Raw genomic sequence first — 22,263 nt, 5'->3', positions numbered from 1 at the left:
ACCTCTCATCCTGGCTTCTGTATTGGTCTTTGTTAGCTTGTGCTAATAAAACCACATGGACTTGGACTTCCTGTCTCCTGATGCTCATCCATGTGCACCTTGGATCCAAATGTTGCCTCAGAGGTGAACACATCACTCTCTGCTCCGATAAACTGTTTGACACTAAAAAAAACAAGTTAACATTTTCCAGTTTCCCATGTTTACTGAACTAATGGGGACAAAATACTTTAGTTTTATTGTCACTGTGGAGTAAAGACTTAAGTCTACAGGAAATGGCCAAAAATCATAACAATGAAACCTGCATCAAGTTATACCTCAGAACCTGCCGTATCCATGGAGACCAACCTGAGCTCACAGCTGTTTAGAACATGTCCCGCTGAGCTGAACACCGGAAACCTCCAGCAGGCTGAAGCTGCTGGGTGTCACAGATGAGATGTTTCTTATTCAATGCCGCAAAGAAGCACAAGTTACTAGTGGCCCATCAGAAGAACCGGTACCAGAACTGTGATCTGGACCAGAATCAAACAGGAACATTTTAATAATGCAAATAAAATCTCTTTCGGACAGGTTCAGCTCAGACGTTTAAGCAGTTTAATCCAGAAACGAACCATAAATAATCCTAATCTGTTTCATGTGTGGATTCAGAAAACAACAGATAAAACCTTTGGGACCTACGTGCAAACCCAGCAATGCCCGACGCTTTAAAAGAAAAGAATCTGAAGGTTTGAAACAAAGTTTATTTTTATTTAACCACATAGAAAAGTCCAACGCAGACATGCTTGTTCTGTACAGCAGTGTTCGACCACATAAACACAGGAAACTTAAGGCACTGCAGAGATTATGAAGGTCTAAGAAAAGGAAACCAGCAGCACAAAATCATCCAACAGCATTAAATAAAACCCGAGCTCCTGGCTGCTGATCTGGGATCAGATTCCTGGCTTCAGGCCTTCCAGTGACAGGAGCTCCTCGTTCACGGAGCCAAAACCCACCCTGGAGTTTCCCAGGACTCGCTCCCAGACGTTCACACGTGGTTCTCGGATCATAACCTGGTCAGAGATCTAGCCCCGCCCACTGAGCTCCAGGTTGTTTTTACATTCAATAGTTCAGAAATGTAAACCAGAAAATTGACGCAGAGTAAAAAACAAAAACAGAAGATAGTGTTTGCTTTCCAGAAAATCAGGCATTTGGGAAAAAAAGATCATCTTCGTTTGTTCTCTTTTGGCTAATAGCCCCTCTCACGGCCCCGTCCCCTATGGGACGAGTTAAACTGAACATAGTTAAGCCCCGCCCCAACCTCTCCATGACGTCTCCTCTGTGCCCCCCTCCCTGCATCGTAGCCGCCCCTCCCTCTTCCCCCCCGTCCTCGGTATGGCTTCCTCCCAGAGTAGCTCATAGTGAACCCCTCCGCCTCCCAATCGTCCTCCGTGCTGCACGCCACCGACAGCTGCTCCGCCATGGCCGCGGTTGCCGGGTAACCCAGCTGGCTGGGATCCGGAGCACCCGGCGGGACGTAGGTTTTGGAAGGGGGGTGCTGCTGTTTCCGGGGGCCCCGGAAGTTGGACGGAGAGCCGGGGATGCTGCCGGCCTTCATTGTTGCCTTGGAGACAGAGACATCCTTAATGTCAGAGTGTGAAACCAGAGTGAGCTGGAGGATAAATGGAGATAAATACAAATAAAAACACGGTTCAGACGAGTTTCGCATGGCACAGCACTTATTATGGAGGCTCATGAGGGTCAAAACAGAGAAAATATCACAAAATCTGCGTTGCATGGAAATAAAATACAATGATGTCCTTAACTTCTGAAGAAATAGCTAAATGTTTTATTATTAAAGGAGTGAATTTATAGAAATAAAACTATTAAATACTCAGACATACTCACTAGTTCTGGATTTTCAAAATTAAAGTCTCACATTTAAAAGGAAAAACTCTAATCTTTTATGAATTATAAAAAGTAAAACTTTTTAGAACTCAAATTTGAAAAGCTATGAGAAGAAACTGAGTTATTTCATGTTTTTTTAATTATTGTAGCTTTAAACCTTTGCTGCTGATGAATGTAAGACTATTCTTTTCCTTAAAGACTGTAAAAATCAGTTATCTGTAAATTTAAACCTTATGGCTTTTGTTTTTATTTTATTATTATGTTAAAATGTTAAAGATTCATGTAAATTATTGTATTCAAATGTGAAATTTTGTCCCACAAATGAACATCGAAAGGATTAAACCTGTTAAACGTCCAGTATGTACGTACGTTTAGATTTACTGACATCTAGTGGTCAGATGGGGAACAACACCACTAATCTAAAAAAAAGAACATTGTTTGCTCCTGATGATCTGGAGCAGCAGCTTTCTTTAGGGCTTAAACAGGGTTATGTGTGTGTGTGTGTGTGTGTGTGTGTGTGTGTGTGTGTGTGTGTGTGTGTGTGTGTGTGTGCGCGCGTACTATGGGAGTATTATTGAGCGGGGGATCCACCAGCAGCACCTCCTTCAGAACTGATGGAGAATATTTGCTTTCATAACCTGCATGGAGACATTAGCATGTTAGTATATTTAGCATGTTAGCACCTCACTGCTAACCCAGAGTCCCATACATACCATAATTAGGAGGAACCAAAATGGCTCGGTTATTATTAGCATTAGCCACATTAGCAGCAGCAGGACCCTCCATGTGACCCAGGACTCTGATGTGTCCGTGACCTGGCATGGAGTCCCCGTTAGCAGGCTGAAGAAGCTCCATGGCCCTCTGGTTGACCTGGAGCTCCTCGGGGGTCGGTGAGGACTGGTATCCCAAAGAGAATGGGGGGTACTGGGGTCCAGATGAGGGGTACAGGGAGTGGACCAGACCTTGACCTTGGTGGTACCCTTGAGATGAGGGAGGGGGGCCCGAGTATGGGGGAGGAGGGGAAGGATATTCCACTGGATAGCTGGGGTTTCTGGGTGGAGGCCCCTGCTGCCAGTACATAGGGGGGCAGGGCATTCTGTGGGGCACGGGTGAGGGCTGGGTGACCCCCTGGTAAAGAGGAGGGTTGAAGGGGGGCTCAGAGGGATGGGGGGGTTCAGCTGGACAAGGGGGCTCACTAACAACAGTCTGGTGGTTGTATGGAGGAGACACTGAAGGTGGGGGGTACTGGGCGGGGGGATGAACCTCCGGAGGCTTGGTGGGGGGACTGGGAGAAGGGTGGAGGGGGGGCGGGTGGGGCTGCATTGTGTAGATCTGCTGTAGAGGGAGCAGGTAAAGGTACGGACAAACAATAGGCATGCTGTAGGCCTGGGGGAGTAGAGAAAACGTCAGGTTGGAGCCAACAGAGCTAATGAAGCTAACAAAAGTAACAGTTAATAGAGATTACAGAGCTATGGGGGGTGGCTTTTGTATGACCTTGTATTGATTCTTCATCACTAACTTCTCCTCCTTCTGCTCTACCAATTCTTCCTTTCCCGGGATCCAATTATTACATTTTACTCCTTTTTTTTTGCGTTCTTGGGCGTCGTGACTTTTATCTTGAGAGGCCCTATATTAAAGACTGTTTCTTCTTCTATTGTCGCTAATATAGCTAACAAGGCTAACAGAGCCAACGGAGCTACCACAACTGATCGAGTTTTCCAACAGTCATTAAACGCATCATAAACTCCCCTGAAAAATGAACAATGACTGATATTGATGCGTGAATCTGACCTGACTGAACCTTCCTGTAGAGAACACTCAACTCTGCACTTTGGAAACAGATTTTAACCTGCAAACTCTTTTTTTTTCTTTGAGGTCATTGCTGGTTTGTTATTTTGCACCAACGTGAGACGAGTGTGATTGTACGATTGTTGTGTCATACACAAGCGTTTTCTTACCTTTACTCCCAAATTGAAGAAAAATCTCAACATGTTTAAATCTGCAGCAAAACAAAACAAAATTTAGTCAAATATCTTCGTTATGTTGTTTATCCAAAGGTTTTCTTCTATCCATCCACCCATTTTCTTCAGCTTATCCAGTCGGGTCGCGGGGCAACAGGGGTTGCAGGGGTGAATTCCTACCAACCGCACCTCTCCAGGTCTCACTGTCGTTGCCCACGTGAGTGTTAAAGTCCCCCAGCAGAACGAGGGAGTCACTGGAAGAAGCGCTCTCCAGCACCCACTCCCTATTCACTCTCTCTCTTTCTTTACATTTTTAATCACAATTGTCTATTTTTGCTCATTTTAAATATATTTTTAATCATTTTCTAAATTCTTTTTTATCCATCCATCCATTTTCATCCGCTTATCCGGAGTCGGGTCGCAGGGGGCAGTAGCCATCCCTCCCAGACTTCCCTCTCCCCAGCCACTTGGGCCAGCTCCTCTGGGGGAATCCCAAGGCGTTCCCTGGCCAGGTGAGAGACATAGTCCCTCCAACGTGTCCTGGGTCTACCTTTAGGTCTCTTCTCGGTTGGACGTGCCCAGAAAACCTCACCAGGAAGGCGTCCAGGAGGCATCCTGACCAGATGCCCGAGCCACCTCAACTGGCTCCTCTCGATGTGGAGGAGCAGCAGGTCTACTCCGAGCCCCTGCTGAATGACCGAGCTTCTCACCCTATCTCTAAGGGAGAGCCCAGCCACTCTGTGGAGAAAACTCATTTTGGCCGCTTGTATCCGCAATCTCATTCTTTCGGTTACTACCCCAAGCTCATGACCATAGGTGAGGGTAGGAACGTAGATCGACCGGTAAATCGAGAGCTTCGTCTTCTGACTCGGCTCTCTCTTCACCACGACAGACCGGTACAACGCCCGCATCACTGCAGAGTCAGCACCAATCCGCCTATTGATCTCACGCTCCAGTTTTTCCTCACTCGTGAACAAGAGCCCGAGATACTTAAACTCCTCCACTTGGGGCAGGACCTCATCCCTGATCCGGAGAAGGCATTCTACCCTTTTCCGAATCAAGACCATGGTCTCAGATTTAGAGGAGCTGATCCCAGCTGCGAACCGCTCCAGCGAAAGCTGAAGATCACGTTCTGATGAAGCCAACAGGACCACATCATCTGCAAAAAGCAGAGACCTGATCCTCAGGCCACCAAAACGGATGCCCTCCACACCTTGGCTGCACCTAGAAATCCTGTCCATAAAGGTTATAAACAGAATCGGTGACAAAGGGCAGCCTTGGCGGAGTCCAACTCTCACTGGGAACGAGCCAGACTTACTGCCGGCAATGTGAACCAAGCTGTGACCCCGGTCATACAGGGACCTAACAACCCGTATCAGAGGGCCTGGTACCCCATACTTCCGGAGTACCCCCCACAGGGCCCCCGAAGGACGCGGTAAACGCCTTCTCCAAATCCACAAAACACATGTAGACTGGTTGGGCAAATTCCCGCGCACCCTCCAGGATCCCCCTAAGGGTATAGAGCTGGTCCAGTGTTCCACGGCCAGGACGAAAACCACATTGCTCCTCCTGAATCTGAGGTTCAACAACCGACTGACCCTCCTCTCCAGAACCCCTGAATAGACCTTACCAGGAAGGCTCAGGAGTGTGATCCCCCCGTAGTTGGAACACACCCTGCGGTCCCCCTTTTTAAATAAGGGGACCACCACCCCAGTCTGCCAGTCCAGTGGGATTGCCCCCAATGTCCACGCGATATTGCAGAGACGCGTCGGCCAACACAGCCCCACAACATCCAGAGCCTTAAGGAACTCCGGGCAGATCTCATCCACCCCCGGAGCCTTGCCACAGAGGAGCTTTTTAACCACCTCAGTGACCTCAGCACCAGAGATTTGAGAGCCCAACTCAAAGTCCCCAGACTCTGCTTCCCCACTGGAAGACGTGTTGGTGGGATTGAGGAGGTCTTCGAAGTATTCTACCCACCGATCCACAACATCCTGAGTAGAGGTTAGCAGCACGCCATCCCCACTATAGATAGTGTTGGTAGTGCCCTGCTTTACCCCCCCCCCCTGAGGCGCCGGATGGTGGACCAGAATCTCCTAGAGGCCGTAGAGAAGTCTTGCTCCATGGTCTCACCGAACTCCTCCCATGCAACAGGCCAAAAAGACCTGATGGGACTCTTTCTTCAGCTTTACAGCATCCCTAACCGCCGGTGTCCACCAGTCTACCAGCGGGTTTGGGGGTTGCCAGTCAGGCACAGACGATCCTGCGACCGCAGCTCTGGTCGGCCGCCTCAACAATGGAGGCACGGAACAGGGTCCATTCAGACTCAATGTCCCCCGCCTCCCCCGGAACATTTTGGAAATTCTGTCGGAGGTGGGAATTGAAGCTCCTTCTGACAGGAGACTCTGCCAGACGTTCCCAGCAGACCCTCGCGATACGTTTGGGCCTGCCTGGTCTGACCGGCATCCTCCCCCACCATCTGAGTCAATTCACCACCAGGTAGTGGTCAGTTAACAGCTCCGCCCCGCTCTTCACCCGAGTGTCCAAGACATGCGGTCACAGGTCAGATGAAACAACAACAAAGTCGATCATTGAGCTGCGGCCTAAGGTATCCAGGCGCCAAGAGCACACATGGACACCTTTATGTCTGAACATGGTGTTCATTATGGACAATCCATGACTGGCACAGAAGTCCAATAACAAAACACCACTTGAATTCAGATCAGGGGGCCGTTCCTCCCAACCACACGTCTCCAAGTGTATTCTTTTTTATATTTTACATTTTTTGTTTTTGTGAAGCGCCTCGTGATTTTTCTCTTGAGGCGCGCTATAGAAAAGAGCTTTACTTCTTCAAAAAGGGTGGGTAGTCTGAACTGTAGTTTGGTGCATACGCACAGACAACAGTTAGGACCCGTCCCCCCACATGTAGACGGAGGGAGGCTACCCTCTCGTTCACCAATGTACAGGCACCAAGATGTGGGGCAACTAGTATGCCCACCTCTGCTCGGCGCCTCTCAGTGGGAGCAACTCCAGAGAGTGTCCAGCCCCTCTCGAGGAAACTGGTTCCGGAGCCAGAGCCATGCGTTGAGGTGAGTCCGACTATTTCTAGTTGGAACCTCTCAACCTCACACACCAACTCAGGCTCCTTCCCCACGAGAAAGGTGACATTCAACACATCAAGAGCCAGCTTCTGTAGTCGAGGATCAGACCGCTAAGGTCCCAACCCTCAGCTACCACCTGTTACACACTGCATCTGACCCCTGAGGTCCCGCTCATGAGTGGTGAGCCCATGGGAAGGGTGACCCACGTTTCCTCTTCGGGCTGTGGCCGGCTGGGCTCCATGGACCAAAATAAAGGGGGGCAAAAGGAGATGTTTTTCTAGACGCCAAGAAAAATTAAATGCCAAATCCCCCCTGCAAAGTGTGTCACTGAGAGTTTAAAACAAAAATTATTCTTGTGCAAATGTTGGCATATTCACCTTTAATACTAGTTATTAAAATGCAGCAGTTGCTGGATTGGTGCAGTTCAAAGTGGAGTGCATCAAATAAAACAATATTAACACAAAGGTGAGACGTGTCATAATTTAACCCCCCCTCACAGCTGGAAAAATGCCTAGGGGAAACACTGCAGGCGCTCGCCAAGGCGCTCCACCTCCAGGCCTGGCTCCAGAGGGGGGCCCCTGTGACCCACGTCCAGGCGAGGGAACACTGTTTTGATATATATTTTTTATCATGAAGGGTCTTTGCGTTTCCCTTTGTCTGGTCCCTCACCTAGAACCTGTTTGCCATGGGTGACCCTAACAGAGGCATAAAGCCTCAGACAACATAGCTCCTAGGACCACTGGGAAACTCAAACCCTCCACCACGGTAAGGTGGCAGCCCAGGGAAAAGTTAAACCCGAGTAATTTTAATCATATGTTTAAAAACTGTAAAACACGTCAATCAAAGCATGATTTTTTTAACCAAACAGAAAAAAACAATAAAAGACAAAAATGACATCATCACCAGCTTGTGCCCCGGTCCCAGTGTCTCACCTTTCGGCAGGTCGTCTCCCGTCTTGTTGGTAGACATGGGAGGAATCGGGGCCATCTCGCCTTTGTCCCCCTGGGGGAACCCGGGGAACAGGGGGTCTTGGTAAATCTGAGACAGCTGCTGGAGGGGGATAGCTCCAAGGGGGTGATGAGAATGAGGAGGACTAGAGGGGTAAGGAGGCTGGGACTGCTGGGGGGGAGGAGACTGGGGTTTCTCAGGAGGGGGCGGGGCTTCAGCTTGACTCTGAACACTGGGAGACGATGGGACCTGGGAGGGTCCTGGAGGCGGGTGAGAGGACTGAGTGTGGGTTTCTAGTTGGGGCTGAGGAGCTGAGGACTGGACCTCTGTGGGACTCTGGGTCTCAGGTAAACAGGGCGGAGCTCGTTTCTCCTCCTCAGACACAGAAACTGGGTCCAGGTGGGGAGTCACAGGGGCCTGAGACACAGGTTTCTCCATCTGAGAAGTCTGCAGAGTTCCTTCAGTCTGGAGCAAGACATCTACAGAAGACAAGACAGTGTGAGACACGATGACGAGAAGTGAGACTAAATTATTTTAATCTGACATCGGCTGATTTCTCACCTGCAGTTGGAGTGGGAGGGACTTGTTTTTCATCAATGGGAGGAGCTTCTTTTATTTGAGAAAGGGGAGGAGGTTCTTTTTCTTGATGAGGCAGAGATTCTTTTATTTGAGGAGGAGGTAATGGGGAAGACGGGGGAGGAGGGGGGGAGAAGGAGCGTAGGAAGCAGTGAGCAGCTGTGGGACTGGGAGCGATGGGCGCAATGAAGATGGGCTCAGACACTGATGAAGAGGATGGGGGAGTATCAGACCTGGGAGGGGAGGAGGACATGGAGGGAGCAGGAGGTGATGAAGCAGCAGGGAGGACAGGCGTGATGAGGGTGAAGAGAGACGGGACGGAGGGTTTGATGTTGGCTGGGGGAGAGCTCAGATCAGCAGCTGAAGTGTAGGAAGGTGTGTTTGATTTAGCTTCTCGGGCAGCAGAGGCAGGTGGGAGGGTGGGGTCAGTGGTCGGTAAAGTGGGGTTAGGAGCTATAGGAGGAGGAGGAGTGGAGGACTTGGGTCTGTCTCCAGAAGAGGGCGCCAAGTCACTGACCTCTTCAACTGGACTCTTCTAGAAAAACACAAACATGTTAAAAACACCAGAGAAGAAGAACACAGTGAGCAGATTCAACTAAACCGAGTCTAAAAATAGAAGACAACATTGTGGTGGTAACCATGGCAACAGCTGCCTGGAGAACTGTTTCGGACTAAATACTAGATCAAACCGCCATCAACCCTGGAAACATCAAGTCTGAGAAACGAGTCATGTTAATGCTGCTGCCAGTGGCTCATTTGGGTCGCCATGGTTACCACACAAAGGTCATGGGAGCTGGGCGGTGGATGTGCTCAGGACACAAGAACACCATCAGCTGTTTCTAGCTCCAAAGGGGGTGGGGCTTCCTCACCGTCTTGTGTCTTTGAGACTGTCTCTTCTCTCCTCCCTTCTTCCTCCCTCTTTCAGCCTGAACCACAGTGTGAGTCTGAGAGGAAGTAAGTAGGTGGATCTTAATCTGGGCTGAACAGATTATTATTCTCTCATTCTAGGATTCTGAGTTCCTAAAATAAACTAAACCTTCAAAATTAGCAGTTGCTGAGGACAGAGCTACTGGACTCACCTTGAGGGCGGGGAAGCTGTGTTCGTCTCGGAGTTGGATCTCCATCAGAGCCATGTTCATCTCCTCTTCTACTTTGGCCTGTCGCTCCTTCGCCGTCACACCAAATGCTGCCTCCAAGGAGCTCACTGATGTCCTGCAGAAACCAACGGTTACATCATCAGCCTTGTGCTGGCCCCAGTGAGGTCATCTGGGTTTGCAAAGCGGTGGCCATGAGTTAAACCCAAACATGGGTCCAGGCAGAGGTGGCTGCTATAAACGAGTTTAAATTAAACACTCAAGTCCTGACCTGCTTTTGGGCCCTCCCTGCTCCTCTGTGGTGGCCTGTGGGGGCCACGAGTTCTGCTTCTGCACACGCCCACTGGAGCCTGTGGTCGCTGTCTGGGACACGGCAGAGTAGGATGCTGGAGTGGGCTTCCCTCGTCCTCGTCCTCGACCCCTGTCCTCCCAGTCTGAGACAGCAACAGAACATCATTATAATCCTTAAAACATCAAGATGCTTTGCTTGTGTGTAACCTAGCCGTTAGCTCATCGACCCTCTTTTTACTTCATATAAACGTGTCTATGGCTCAGTGACCTCAGCAGGAGCTTAAGACAGACTCATTCAGTGAGACAGGAAGTAAAGCTACAGCTCAACATACACATAAAAATAAATAGAATGAAAATAATAAAAACCCCTTCCATGAAAAAAACTTTTTAACCATCCTGCTAGTAAAGCGTTGGCAGGACATGAACTTGTGTCACCTCCGTGTCCGTTGCTCAGCTTCTTCTCTCGGACAACGGTGCTCCAAGTGTTTTCCGCGCTGTAAGGTCGGATGTTCCACAGAGGCACCTGCCTGCAGACAAGACCACCTGTCAACCAGCTGAGTTAGCACAAACAGCGCCATCAGTGTATCACTGTGTGTGTGTGAATGGATGAATCATACACTAGCGTAAAGCGCTTTAGAGTCCTCTGACTCTGAAAAGCACTTTATAAGTGTGGGTTATTTATCATTTAACAGCAGCGTTAGCAGCAGTACTAGCAGCATTAGTGGTACTAGCAGCATTAGCGGTACTAGCAGCATTAGCAGTACTAGCAGCATTAGCAGTACTAGCAGCATTAGCAGCAGTACTAGCAGCATTAGCAGTATTAGCAGCAGTACTAGCAGCATTAGCAGTACTAGCAGCATTAGCAGCAGTACTAGCAGCAGTACTAGCAGCATTAGCAGTACTAGCAGCACTAGCAGTACTACCAGCATTAGCAGCAGTACTACCAGCATTAGCAGGAGTACTAGCAGCATTAGCAGTACTAGCAGCATTAGCAGCAGTACTAGCAGCATTAGCAGTACTAGCAGCAGTACTAGCAGCACTAGCAGCATTAGCAGTACTAGCAGCATTAGCAGCAGTACTAGCAGCATTAGCAGCATTAGCAGTACTAGCAGCAGTACTAGCAGCACTAACAGTACTAGCAGCATTAGCAGTACTAGCAGCATTAACAGCACCAGCAGCATTAGCAGTACTAGCAGCATTAGCAGTACTAGCAGCATTAGCAGCAGTACTAGCAGCATTAGCAGCAGTACTAGCAGCACTAGCAGTACTAGCAGCATTAGCAGTACTAGCAGCATTAGCAGCAGTACTAGTAGCATTAGCAGTACTAGCAGCATTAGCAGTACTAGCAGCATTAGCAGTACTAGCAGCATTAGCGGTACTAGCAGCATTAGCAGTACTAGCAGCATTAGCAGTACTAGCAGCATTAGCAGCAGTACTAGCAGCATTAGCAGTATTAGCAGCAGTACTAGCAGCATTAGCAGTACTAGCAGCATTAGCAGCAGTACTAGCAGCATTAGCAGCAGTACTAGCAGCATTAGCAGTACTAGCAGCACTAGCAGTACTCGCAGCATTAGCAGCAGTACTAGCAGCATTAGCAGTACTAGCAGCATTAGCAGTACTAGCAGCATTAGCAGCAGTACTAGCAGCACTAGCAGTACTAGCAGCATTAGCAGTACTAGCAGCATTAGCAGCAGTACTAGCAGCATTAGCAGTACTAGCAGCATTAGCAGTACTAGCAGCAGTACTAGCAGCATTAACAGTGCTAGCAGCATTAGCAGTACTAGCAGCATTAACAGCACCAGCAGCATTAGCAGTACTAGCAGCATTAGCAGTACTAGCAGCATTAGCAGCAGTACTAGCAGCATTAGCAGCAGTACTAGCAGCACTAGCAGTACTAGCAGCAGTACTAGCAGCATTAGCAGTACTAGCAGCAGTACTAGTAGCATTAGCAGTACTAGCAGCATTAGCAGTACTAGCAGCATTAGCAGTACTAGCAGCATTAGCAGCAGTACTAGCAGCATTAGCAGTACTAGCAGCATTAGCAGTACTAGTAGCATTAGCAGTACTAGCAGCATTAGCAGTACTAGCAACATTAGCAGTACTAGCAGCATTAGCAGCAGTACTAGCAGCATTAGCAGTACTAGCAGCATTAGCAGCAGTACTAGCAGTACTAGCAGCATTAGCAGTACTAGCAGCATTAGCAGCAGTACTAGCAGCATTAGCAGCAGTACTAGCAGCATTAGCAGCAGTACTAGCAGCATTAGCAGCAGTACTAGCAGCACTAGCAGTACTAGCAGCATTAGCAGCAGTACTAGCAGCATTAGCAGTACTAGCAGCATTAGCAGCAGTACTAGCAGCATTAGCAGCAGTACTAGCAGCATTAGCAGTACTAGCAGCATTAGCAGCAGTACTAGCAGCATTAGCAGTACTAGCAGCAGGACAACAGTGTTCTTGGAACTCGTTTTTCCAAGATAAGTTAGCCGGAAATTACGCCATGATCTTAGAATTCTGAGCTGCGACCTTTTATGCTTCAGTGGACCCCAAGATCCCAAATTTAAAGATGGCTGTGCCCAGCGCTAGAAGGAAGTAGTCTTCATTTATTTTTTCCTCATTTATATGTTCTGTTTCCTTTCTTTTTGCTATTTAACAGCACAGAGGAGTTGTTTATTGTTGTTATCAATAGTTATGTTGTTTATGGTTTCTACTTTTCCTGACATTTATATTTTCACATTTGATTTGTAATGTTTTTCTGGTTTTATGTGGAGACTGTCAGGGCGTGTTTGTCAGTATCATTTAGATGCAGAGAATACTTGGTTACAAGTTATTTTGGTTATAAGATCTTTTAGTCGTCAACGACACTGGTGGTGCCCATTTTTCGAGAGGGTGCTCGCTGCAGAACTACAAAGGCGGAGCTGCACCATAAGGTGGAGCTGCACCAGAGTCAGCCCCGCCCATTCACGCAAACTCAGCCTAGCCCACTGACTTCCGTTTTTGTTTTCAACTTTATCGCAAACTGACCTGACCCACATGAATTACGGCTGTTACTAGTTTACAGTCGTTAATGCTATGTTCTATGCTCCAATTAAACAAGATAAATATAACTTGCTACATGACAAAGTCTGAATATATCCCGAAATAAAAAGGTTTTTCTTAGCGAATATCTGCCCACAGCCGCTCTAACAAAAGTCCTGTACAACAGCATGTACCATTCCCATGTGTGTTCTGTTAGTCCAGTGGCAAGATCGTCTGAGTTGAGTTTTGCTTTCCCCTCAGCTGATGCTGGTTCGATTCTCGGTGGGGTCGGCAACAATCTATTTAGCCAGCTGAAACATTTAATTTGTTCATATTTAATTGTAACGTTCATTTTCAGCAAAATATTTATGTCTCTACCAGTTCTTTGAATTTGGTCGTTCCTAAACAGCATTTTAGTTGAAACTCTGCTCACAGATGGACTCACACTGGCTAAATGAACAAATGAATAAATAAAAAAACACATTAGTCATTATATGTTAAACGGCATACCAATAAATTGTTGTAAACAGTACTGGCAAGTGTAGCTAGACATGAAGAAAAGAGGTTGTACACTACCTAAAACTTACACTAATGGGAGGCGAACCTGCACAAAACTGCATGTCAACCTGATTCCATAACCACTACACCACCACATCTGTTATAACTCATTCGGCGTTACATCTAATTGTGCTTCCCATTGTGTCTCTGAGATGGGTTGTATGGTTTATTGGCGGTGTCTCAGTAGAAGTCATTTTCAGAAATAATTTGTCAGAAAAACCAAGAGAACCAAGACCAGACCCGCTTCGGGGGAGGAGACCAAATTGAAGCTGAGATGGGAAGAAAATGCATGAATGAGGCCAAAAATGGCTTTGGCGTGTTTCTTATGAGGAAATGACAATATAACATGATTAAAAGTTCCAAAAGTTAGATTTTTAATTATATGGAACCTTTACAAAAACTGTTCAATTCAATTCTCAACTCCGTCCTCAATCTTGCATTTTTTAGCTATAACACCCTCTTTGGATCCAGAATGCTATAAAGTCTGACAACTGGAAGAAATTGGACTGACTCTGATAGAATGGGCGGGGCTGATTCTGGAATGGGCGGGGCTGACTCTGGTGCAGCTCCACCTTCTGGTGCAGCTCCGCCTTTGTGGTTCTGCAGCGAGCACCACTTGCATTTTTCTGAGTTGTCAGCTGGAGCGCAAAACGAGCGTGTTACATCATGTCCTGCTCTGAAATTCTGAGGACATCAGCACTAGCAGCAGCAGCCAGACCTACTTCTTTCCCAGGTCTTCTATAAAAACGGTCACTGGGCCATTGTTCTCAGGAACCTCTTTGATGGTGGCGTTGTAGCTCCGCCCACTGCCCTCCAGACGAACCTGAAGGCCAAAAACAAGAATATTAAATTTGAGTTCTGTGGTTTAGCAGGTTACAGGTCTAAGAAGAAGCCGGACTCACCTGACAGCGATCTCCTACGGAAAACTGCATCCCAGCAGCGATGGAGTAATCCATCTTCTGTTGGGCTGGATCCAACGAACACACACACACACACACATTTACGTCATCAGACGGAATCGTCATTAAATCACTGAGAGCAGATGTGGTGAGGATGGAACATCTTGTGTGTCTGGTTAAAGACCCAGGTGTGTATTGTTTGTGTGATAGTCTCTAATGGGCGTCTCTTTCACCTCTTTTGGTTTTGTGCCAGATATCGTACTCCACGTTCCGCAGCAGCGTTGGGTTCAGAGACCGTCTCACCCTCTCAGAAAACTGACGGCCGCGTCCTCGGCCCTGAAAGCAGCAGAGGGACATGACATGAGTAGAGCTCCAGGAGAGGGGGTAGGCGTGCTGGTGGGGGGCTGGGTGTTACCCTGAAGCTGTGGCTGTTGCCTCTGGATGGCGTGGAGCTGCTCCCGTTCTCCACCCTGCAGCAGAACAACACACACACGGCCTTTTCACTAAGGTCAACCATGAAAGTTTGTGTTAACCAAAGCAACCCAGAGCTGGCTCCTACCACAGTGGCTCTTTGCTGTCGTAGTCAGACTCGTCACTGCTGCCGCAGACGGCCATGGCGTCATCACTCAGCAGGTCGCTGGGCCGACCGGCTCTGTGACACAAGGACAAAGAGCTCTGGTCCACCTTAAACACGCCGTCATACAGCAGCTCGTACAGGATGGCTGCAGGAGAGCAGAGTTAGGAACCCAACGGCAGAGACTCACAACTGCATCAGCAGGTAGATCTGACCAGATCTTACAAGATCTTACCAGCTCTGACCAGATCTAAGCAGATCTGACTGGATCTAAGCAAATTTAACCAGTTCTGATCAGATCTAACCAGGTCTGACCAGATCTAACCAGTTCTGACCAGATCTAAGCAGATCTAACTAGGTCTGACGAGATCTAAGCAGATCTAACCAGGACTGACAAGATCTAAGCAGATCTAACCAGGACTGACCAGATCTAACCAGTTCTGACCAGATCTAAGCAGATCTAAACAGATCTTACTAGATCCAAGCAGATCTGACCAGAATTAAATATGTTCTCACTCATTTAGTGACCAACAGTCATAGATCAACAACATACAAGCTGTAAATAACACCCACCACCTTCATAGTAGTAAAAATAATAATAATAATAATCATCATAATGAGTTGTTTTCCAAACAGCCCGAGACGTGGTTCGGTCACCGGTATAGGATCAAAACCAGTCAGAACCGGCTCAGGGACTCACACTGGCAGACGGCAGCATTCTTGACGTGGCTGATTGGATAAACGCTGTCGTAATGATTCCCGTTCAGAAAACACAACCGCACCTGGAGGAGCAGAAAACCATCAGACTGGGATTACTGGGATTTTATCAGATTATTTCAGACTGGTCTTCTAAACCCTCGTTAGGTGTGCTGCTGACTCACAGCAGGAAGTTACAGGTTTGTTAGAAAAATGATTTATTAAAAAACAGGAAGTGTTAAAAGTCTCACTTTGTCCTTAAAGTTGTTGTCTGTGATGTTGACGGCCGGTTTTCCAGGTTCCTGGAAAATCTCAAAATCCCTCCTGGAGGAAAAACAACCCAACATCAGTCAGAACATCTGTTTGTGTTTAAACGCATCGAATGTAAGACAAACTACAACGTCTGAGCCGTTTGAAAACATTTGAAAGTTGTTTTATTGTAAAATAATGGTACAAGATTAAAAAGCTTTTATTTTCAAAAGTAACAGTGAAGAGTAAGAAAAGTATAAATGAACAAAAACAAAACAATAATAAATAAACCTGTTTTTACACTTAAACCCTTTATGTTGCCTTAATGACAAACAGGAAAACAGAACCATGTGACTAACTTGTACATGATGGCCAGAGCGCTGATCTCCACCTCGCCCACCCACTGCTGGAGGAAACAGTTCAGATCAACATCTTGTCATCAGGAATAATACGCACGTTCCACTTAGACAGCAGCTTTACCTGGGGGTCCTGCAGCTTCATCAGATACTCCTCAAAGTCTCCTTCGATGAACTGGAGCAGGAATAAAAGCAGCAGAGGAATCATGAAATGTTAAAACTCAGAGAGAATTCTGGGTAAAAAACATCAGATCTATTTAACATCTGCAGGATCATTCAGGAGCTAAAAGTTGCACGTCCAACAGCTGGGAGTCAAAACATTAGGTTCACCGGACCTTCACATGGAACCAGGAATCAGAACTCAGAGTGTGCACGTTGATTACAGAGAGCGCTGAAACACGCCCAGCTGCATTCTTGGTACTGTAGCTTCACGCTGCTAGCATCATCTTTACCATCACTTCCTGTTCCTTAATCACAACACCTGCAGGCTGACGCTCTGGAGTTTGCCCTTTTCCTTGACTGGCTTCAGGTTTTACCAGCAGTGGCTTTTCTGACTGATATGATGTACAAATCAAAGGTTTTACTTTCATTTGTTGGGTCAAAGTTGTTTATAGCTTTGTTTATAATCAGTGTTTTAATTTTAATAACAGATGCTTCTGCTTTTATGGACAAAAACCAACAGTTCCTCTAAAGAAAACGCACAAAATTATGTTTTACTGCAGCTTTGCGTGATTTATTCATTCTTACAGAAACAACAGCTGAGATCCTGGAGCTCAAACACTAAATCCAATCTGATCCTGACTGTTTCTGTCCATTAAAGCTCTGAGTCCACTGAGGAAAACTAAGAAAACATGTAAACCAAAACACATTTCTGTGTTTTAATAAAAGCTAATGAGACATAATCTGAAGCAGATTAACAAACACGTGTTTTTTAATCCTGCAGAGTTAAAGTAAAAAAAAACTGTGATGTTTTATATCAGATCTAAAACCATAAACAGAATAAACTCTACCTTTGATCCCATTCTGGTCATTTCTGATGACTAGACTGGGTAAACTGGTACATACCGCCTCATAACTGCCCCTGTTTTGCTTCAGGAACTCCACACATTTAGCCCGAACCTCCGTATGAAGACTCTGGCAGTGCAGCACCTGGGGGGGTCAAAGGCCAACAGTCAAAACACCAGGTGACAGCTTATTTCGGACTTCTCTTGCGCGACACGATCCACACACGTATGAAACACCAGACGAGCCTAGATCCACCAAGCTGGAAGATCCGTGAAGAAAAGTTTTGTTCCGTAACTTTGTGTGGCGCAGGAGCACAAGCAGCTGAGCTCACCAAGCTAACCAGTAAACACTTTAGTCCGTTTCCACCAACTTTACCTGCTCGGCAACAGCCCGGAACAAGCACGAGCCGTCTTTGGCAATCTTCTTCCGATGAAAGCCGAGAGCTTTCAGGTAGTTATCCATCAATCTCTCCGCGGTCCTCTCCTCATTACTCTGCATGTTTCCGCCGCTGTCCATGCTAGCTAGCGGGGCTAGCCGCTCAAGCTAGCCGATGATACGACGGTTAGGACGCGCCGCGGGGAAACAAACAAACAAAACTTTTACACAAACAGTAAATATACCCACCGGAGGTGGTTAAATATATACATCTGATGACCAAAGGCCGTCAGATTAAACAAAGACTACTTCTGGTTTCGTTTCCCGGGAAGTCCCGTTGCTGTAGCGACAGAGGGATCTTCGGACAGGCAGAAAGTGAAACTTTAGCTGGCAGTTAGCAGCCGAGCTAACAGCTAGCCACACACCCCCCTTCTGCACCACGGTGTCAAGTTACAGCCAATGGGGAGAAGACATTTCCGGTTGGTGTACAAAATAAAAACCCAACAAAGGGAGGCCGTTGATTAAGAAAATGAGTGAAATCCTAATCACCACCAAACAGTAATTAGTTTGTTCATTAAATATGATCGATTTAAAAAAATAAACACGGTCAAATAAATAAACAACACCCGAAAAGAGACAGTGGTAAAACAATCACAGTATTTTATACTTAGATTTTCAAAATAAAAGTTTACATCAAACACAAAGCTCTACCCCCATAAGAATTAAGGATCACTTCCTTAAGTTTAACTTTCATAATGAAACCCACCACTCTTTCCTACCAAAATAAAAGTCTCCACTACTATCAAATATATTAAAAAACCAAGTTTACAGCGATTTGACAAAATAGCGCTAATAATTAAGAAACGTCCTAATTATTTAGTGGTTTATTTTGTTGTGTGCAACTTTCGCAGAAAATTCCATAAAATCTCCAACAGCTCCACCAAAGAACAGAAACTGTACAATAGCATGAATGAACAGTGAAGAACACCAGAAATGGACATAGTTAAAATAAATATAGCTGCAACACAATCACAACAGGTAAACGTTTAAAAAAGGTGGAATTTAATCTCCGTATTTTACATATAAACAAAATCTGTGTGTTTCTTCAAGCATCCTCCTCATCCTCCCTCTGCTCCTCCACTTCCTCCCTTCCTTCCTCTCAGTCAGCAGATGTATCGATTTTTAGTCATTAGTGGTCAGAGAGCTGCAGGCTGAGACCAGTGCAACACGACTTCTACCTGGGTCCATCCCATAATAATCTGTACAATCGCTGCTGTTCATTCATTCATGGTTGTTATGAAAAATGAACTTTTTGAGCTTTTCTCTATCAAACTTACAACATAATTCCATCTGTGAGACAATAATAATAATAATAATAATAATAATAAATGATTCATTAATACAATCATATTATTATCTAGATTGGCTTATATAGTCTTAGAAGTGTGTTATGTAAAATTTAAACATCAGATAAAAGTTTTTCATTTCAAATTTTATAATAATTTATGAGTTAATTCTTTTCTTCTGCCTTTCTCTCTGCTGCTGAGTTATTTGCTCTTGTATTCTTAAGAAATAGTAAATCTGAGTATGCCTACATAAAAACTATTCTGTGATATTCTGACTGGACTCTTTTACCATGTAATAATTTTTAAAACTCTTCTGAAAATTGTTATATCTCAGAGAAATGTGAGAAATTTAAAAAAAATGCTCCTCAAAAATGTAAAACAGTCCCATCTAGTGGCAGGATCTAAACTGTGATAATGTCATCAGGCTGACAGCAGAGGGAGACCTGTTTTGGTTTCAGTCACATTTATCTAAAATGAGCAAACGCTATCCAGATCTTCAGAATCAGAACTTTTTTCTCTGTGCAGCTGCAGCAGATCCAGCTGCCTGGATTATTTCATCTATTATTGATGTGATTGGTGGTGGAATGCTAATGCAGTAGTTTTTGAGGGAGAACGCTGCTGAAGGCCTTTTCACTAAATGCCACAAAAAATCCAGTGTTGTCCTCTCAGTGTAAAACAGGATTAAAGGTGTCTATCTCAGAGGCTTTTGACTAGAACTGCCTGCTTTAGTCCTGCTGGACCTGATGGTGGCCTTTGTGCCACGTCTCGCACACGTGACCTGGCCCAGTGTTGGATAGGGGGAATTCGTGGTAGTTTTACACCTTTAACTTGAGGCGTTCCTCCACCTCCCTCCTGATCTGATGCTATTTACTGAAACCTAATAATGACCTCTGTGAGGCAGAGCGGCCTCTCGCTGCACGGCCAGTCCAGAGCTGCTGAGGGAATCTACAACATGCCAAGTAGCCATAGCAACGGGCGAGAAGGGGACAGCACCCACGGCGGCTGACACTTATCCTCCCACTCGTGGTGAGTGTGGTGCATGACCTTCATCCCTGCATTTGCTCTGATATTCACACTTTTCCTTCTGCAAAACGATCCAGAGAGACGGTGTGTTCCTGCAGAGCCTTTTACAGAGTAGGACCGGTGAATCCCAGCGGCAGAGACCGGATCAGGACTTCTGCACGGTAACAGGAGCCCCGTCACGTGCTACAGAAGACATGGGAGTCAGATGAAATTAAACTTTATTGATCATTGCAGCAGCAAACAGTTACAGGATACAGCAGAGAAGAAAAAAACAGGAAATAAAAGGCAGAAGTACACAGAAGGATGGGAAGGTTGGGAGCGTTTCGTATCTCATGCTTCTTTGAGTCAAACTAAAGTGTTAAACTGAAACGTGCAGGCAGACCTCTGCAGAGTCCAGCACCGTGGAGCGAGTCCCACACCGGAACACGCGTGTGCAGGCTGTTCTGGTAGCTGCATCTCGTCACTACGCTCCTGCAGGCATTTGATTATCACATTTAATGACACTTATTACATCTACTGCACATGCTCAGGCGCTGTCACTGTGCAACCAAAACGTGAAGAAAGATTCAAAAGTCAGAGTGCATCTCATGATTCTGCAGCAAACCAACAAAAGAGGGTTCAGTCTCGTCTCTGAGCGGGAGAGAAGAGACGTGTGTGAGGGAGCTCCGTGAAGGCTGGAATAAAACACAATCATCCGACTCTTCAGGTGAGCAAAATATGGAGGAAAAAACAGAATGTGTTGATTCTGAATCCAAATTTAAACATAGTTTATAAATAAATAATGGAATAATTTAGATATTTTTAAGATGTTTCTGTGAAAGTTGGTCAATAATTAAGGCTGTAGACAGCTGTGTGAACAACCTCAGTTCAAAGAATTAGAGATGATCCCAAATAAGTAAAGTCCAGTACTTTATGTAAACCAATATGGACTGGTATACAGTACTGCAGCATACTGGGACTCTTTCCTACCATTTAACAGTAAAATGGCCATCTAATGCAATACTGACAACCGTTTGACGTTTGTGAAATATGACTTGCATGGATTACTGAACCCTTTACAGCAACTTTAACCTCAAACCTTTTCCAAATGGTTAATGAGATAATGTGTAGTTTTTACCATTGAGCTCTAGAAAAAGAGATGCAATATATTTTGGCCGAGCAATATTGCCGTAGTATGATGATGTCATCGGCACCAGGACCCGAGCACATCTACAGCACCAGAAAACTAGCATCGGCGTTGCATTCTGACGACGGAATTAACTGAAGGACAATCAAAGTCGGAGGAGTCACGCCAAGGTTGCATGCTTTCTGCTCCACATGTAACATTTGCTGTAATGTTTTTATAAACGAACGACAGTCACGGCAATATGGTGTAAAACTACCCTGAAATGTACATACTGCCCCCTAGTGGCAGGAGACTGAACACTGTCACTTTTAAAATAAATAATTAAAAATACTTTTAAAATAAGTCTTGTTGTGGAAGAGCGTGCTCTGACAAGACATTTACTGTCATACCGTAAGGATTTCTCCAAACTTAGGATGTTCAAAGACAGAAAAGGTATCTGGACGGTTTCCACAATCTGAACTTCCAGGTAATTCTACCAGAACTTCACAGGGTGCACATGTCACCAGGATGTCCCAAACGGACCACTTTCTGGACATTTCCCAGACCATCCGAGTAACTGAACTGGGGTACAGTATGTACTTGGAAATGGCCCGACAGAGTTGCTGGGCGGTAGATGTGGTTAGCTCATGCTGATTGGTTGTGACTCATCTCCAGAGCAACCAGTATTTGTAAAGGTTGGTTTATGCTTGACGCATCCGCGAGGTCCGCGCGGTAAAGTTGCGTCATTTTAACAACACGTCCCTCCACCGCGCTTCCGCACGGCCCAGAATTTCCGCAACGCGCACCTCGGAAAATTTCTAACCACGCGGACGGACGGACGGATGCGGAAAAACATGGCGGACCGGCAAGAACTAGTATGGCAGAGGTTCGTAAATACAGACATTTGTATGATTCAGCTCTCAGAGATCACCGTGATCAACATGTTGTTAATAATTCTTGGAGAGAAATAGCTCGCACTGTCGGAAAAGATGAGAACGCTGTTAAAAATGCTGAAATGCCATGTTGTAAACAGTAATTTCTACTTCTACTACAGTTTAGTGTTGGGTGCATGCCGTAGAGCTCCATGCTGGCCCCTACAGTTTGGGAGAATATTGGCTCACCGCAGAGACGAGCCGCATGAACCATAAACGCTGCGAGTTGTGAAGCACGTTCCATCCGCGAGCCGCATCACCGCGCGGAAAGTGAATGCGTC

The 22,263-nt window shown here is 46.1% G+C and overlaps 1 protein-coding gene across 6 annotated transcripts; it reads right to left on the bottom strand.

Annotated features, from left to right (window-relative positions):
* Window positions 1-717: 717 nt before the first annotated feature.
* Window positions 718-18,016, bottom strand: otud4 (OTU deubiquitinase 4). 6 transcript variants are annotated; one of them, XM_054747354.2, is made up of 22 exons: window positions 17,886-18,016; window positions 17,577-17,744; window positions 17,262-17,345; window positions 16,321-16,371; window positions 16,200-16,246; window positions 15,843-15,915; window positions 15,596-15,677; window positions 14,881-15,043; window positions 14,737-14,791; window positions 14,555-14,657; window positions 14,325-14,389; window positions 14,145-14,245; window positions 10,288-10,379; window positions 9,833-9,995; window positions 9,547-9,679; window positions 9,337-9,411; window positions 8,453-9,002; window positions 7,876-8,370; window positions 3,840-3,880; window positions 2,595-3,267; window positions 2,443-2,519; window positions 718-1,645 (listed from the first exon to the last, which is right to left on the bottom strand). In XM_054747354.2, exons 2-22 carry the CDS (start codon window positions 17,715-17,717, stop codon window positions 1,223-1,225), a joined length of 3,687 nt encoding a protein of 1,228 aa, XP_054603329.2. In that variant the 5' UTR covers window positions 17,718-17,744; window positions 17,886-18,016; the 3' UTR covers window positions 718-1,222. The 6 variants fall into 6 exon arrangements, with proteins under 6 accessions (XP_054603329.2, XP_054603328.2, XP_070404226.1 ...); XM_054747353.2 differs by having other exon boundaries at window positions 17,826-18,008; XM_070548125.1 differs by having other exon boundaries at window positions 17,577-18,008.
* Between the last annotated feature and the right edge of the window lie 4,247 nt (window positions 18,017-22,263).

Source organism: Nothobranchius furzeri, chromosome 2, assembly GCF_043380555.1.
Source record: "Nothobranchius furzeri strain GRZ-AD chromosome 2, NfurGRZ-RIMD1, whole genome shotgun sequence".
NCBI classification, from domain to species: domain Eukaryota; kingdom Metazoa; phylum Chordata; class Actinopteri; order Cyprinodontiformes; family Nothobranchiidae; genus Nothobranchius; species Nothobranchius furzeri.
The sequence above is the reverse complement of the archived record's forward strand: the minus strand, read 5'-3'. Positions and strand labels throughout refer to the sequence as shown.

Excerpts from the sequence above, each read along its gene's own strand:
- otud4 (XM_054747354.2), bottom strand. The coding sequence starts at position 17,717 with ATGGACAGCGGCGGAAACATGCAGAGTAATGAGGAGAGGACCGCGGAG. Across the intron at positions 9,003-9,336 it reads AGTCTCAAAGACACAAGACG|AAGAGTCCAGTTGAAGAGGT; the intron begins GTGAGGAAGCCC and ends GTGTTTTTCTAG. Across the intron at positions 3,881-7,875 it reads GGGAGACGACCTGCCGAAAG|ATTTAAACATGTTGAGATTT; the intron begins GTGAGACACTGG and ends GTTTTGCTGCAG.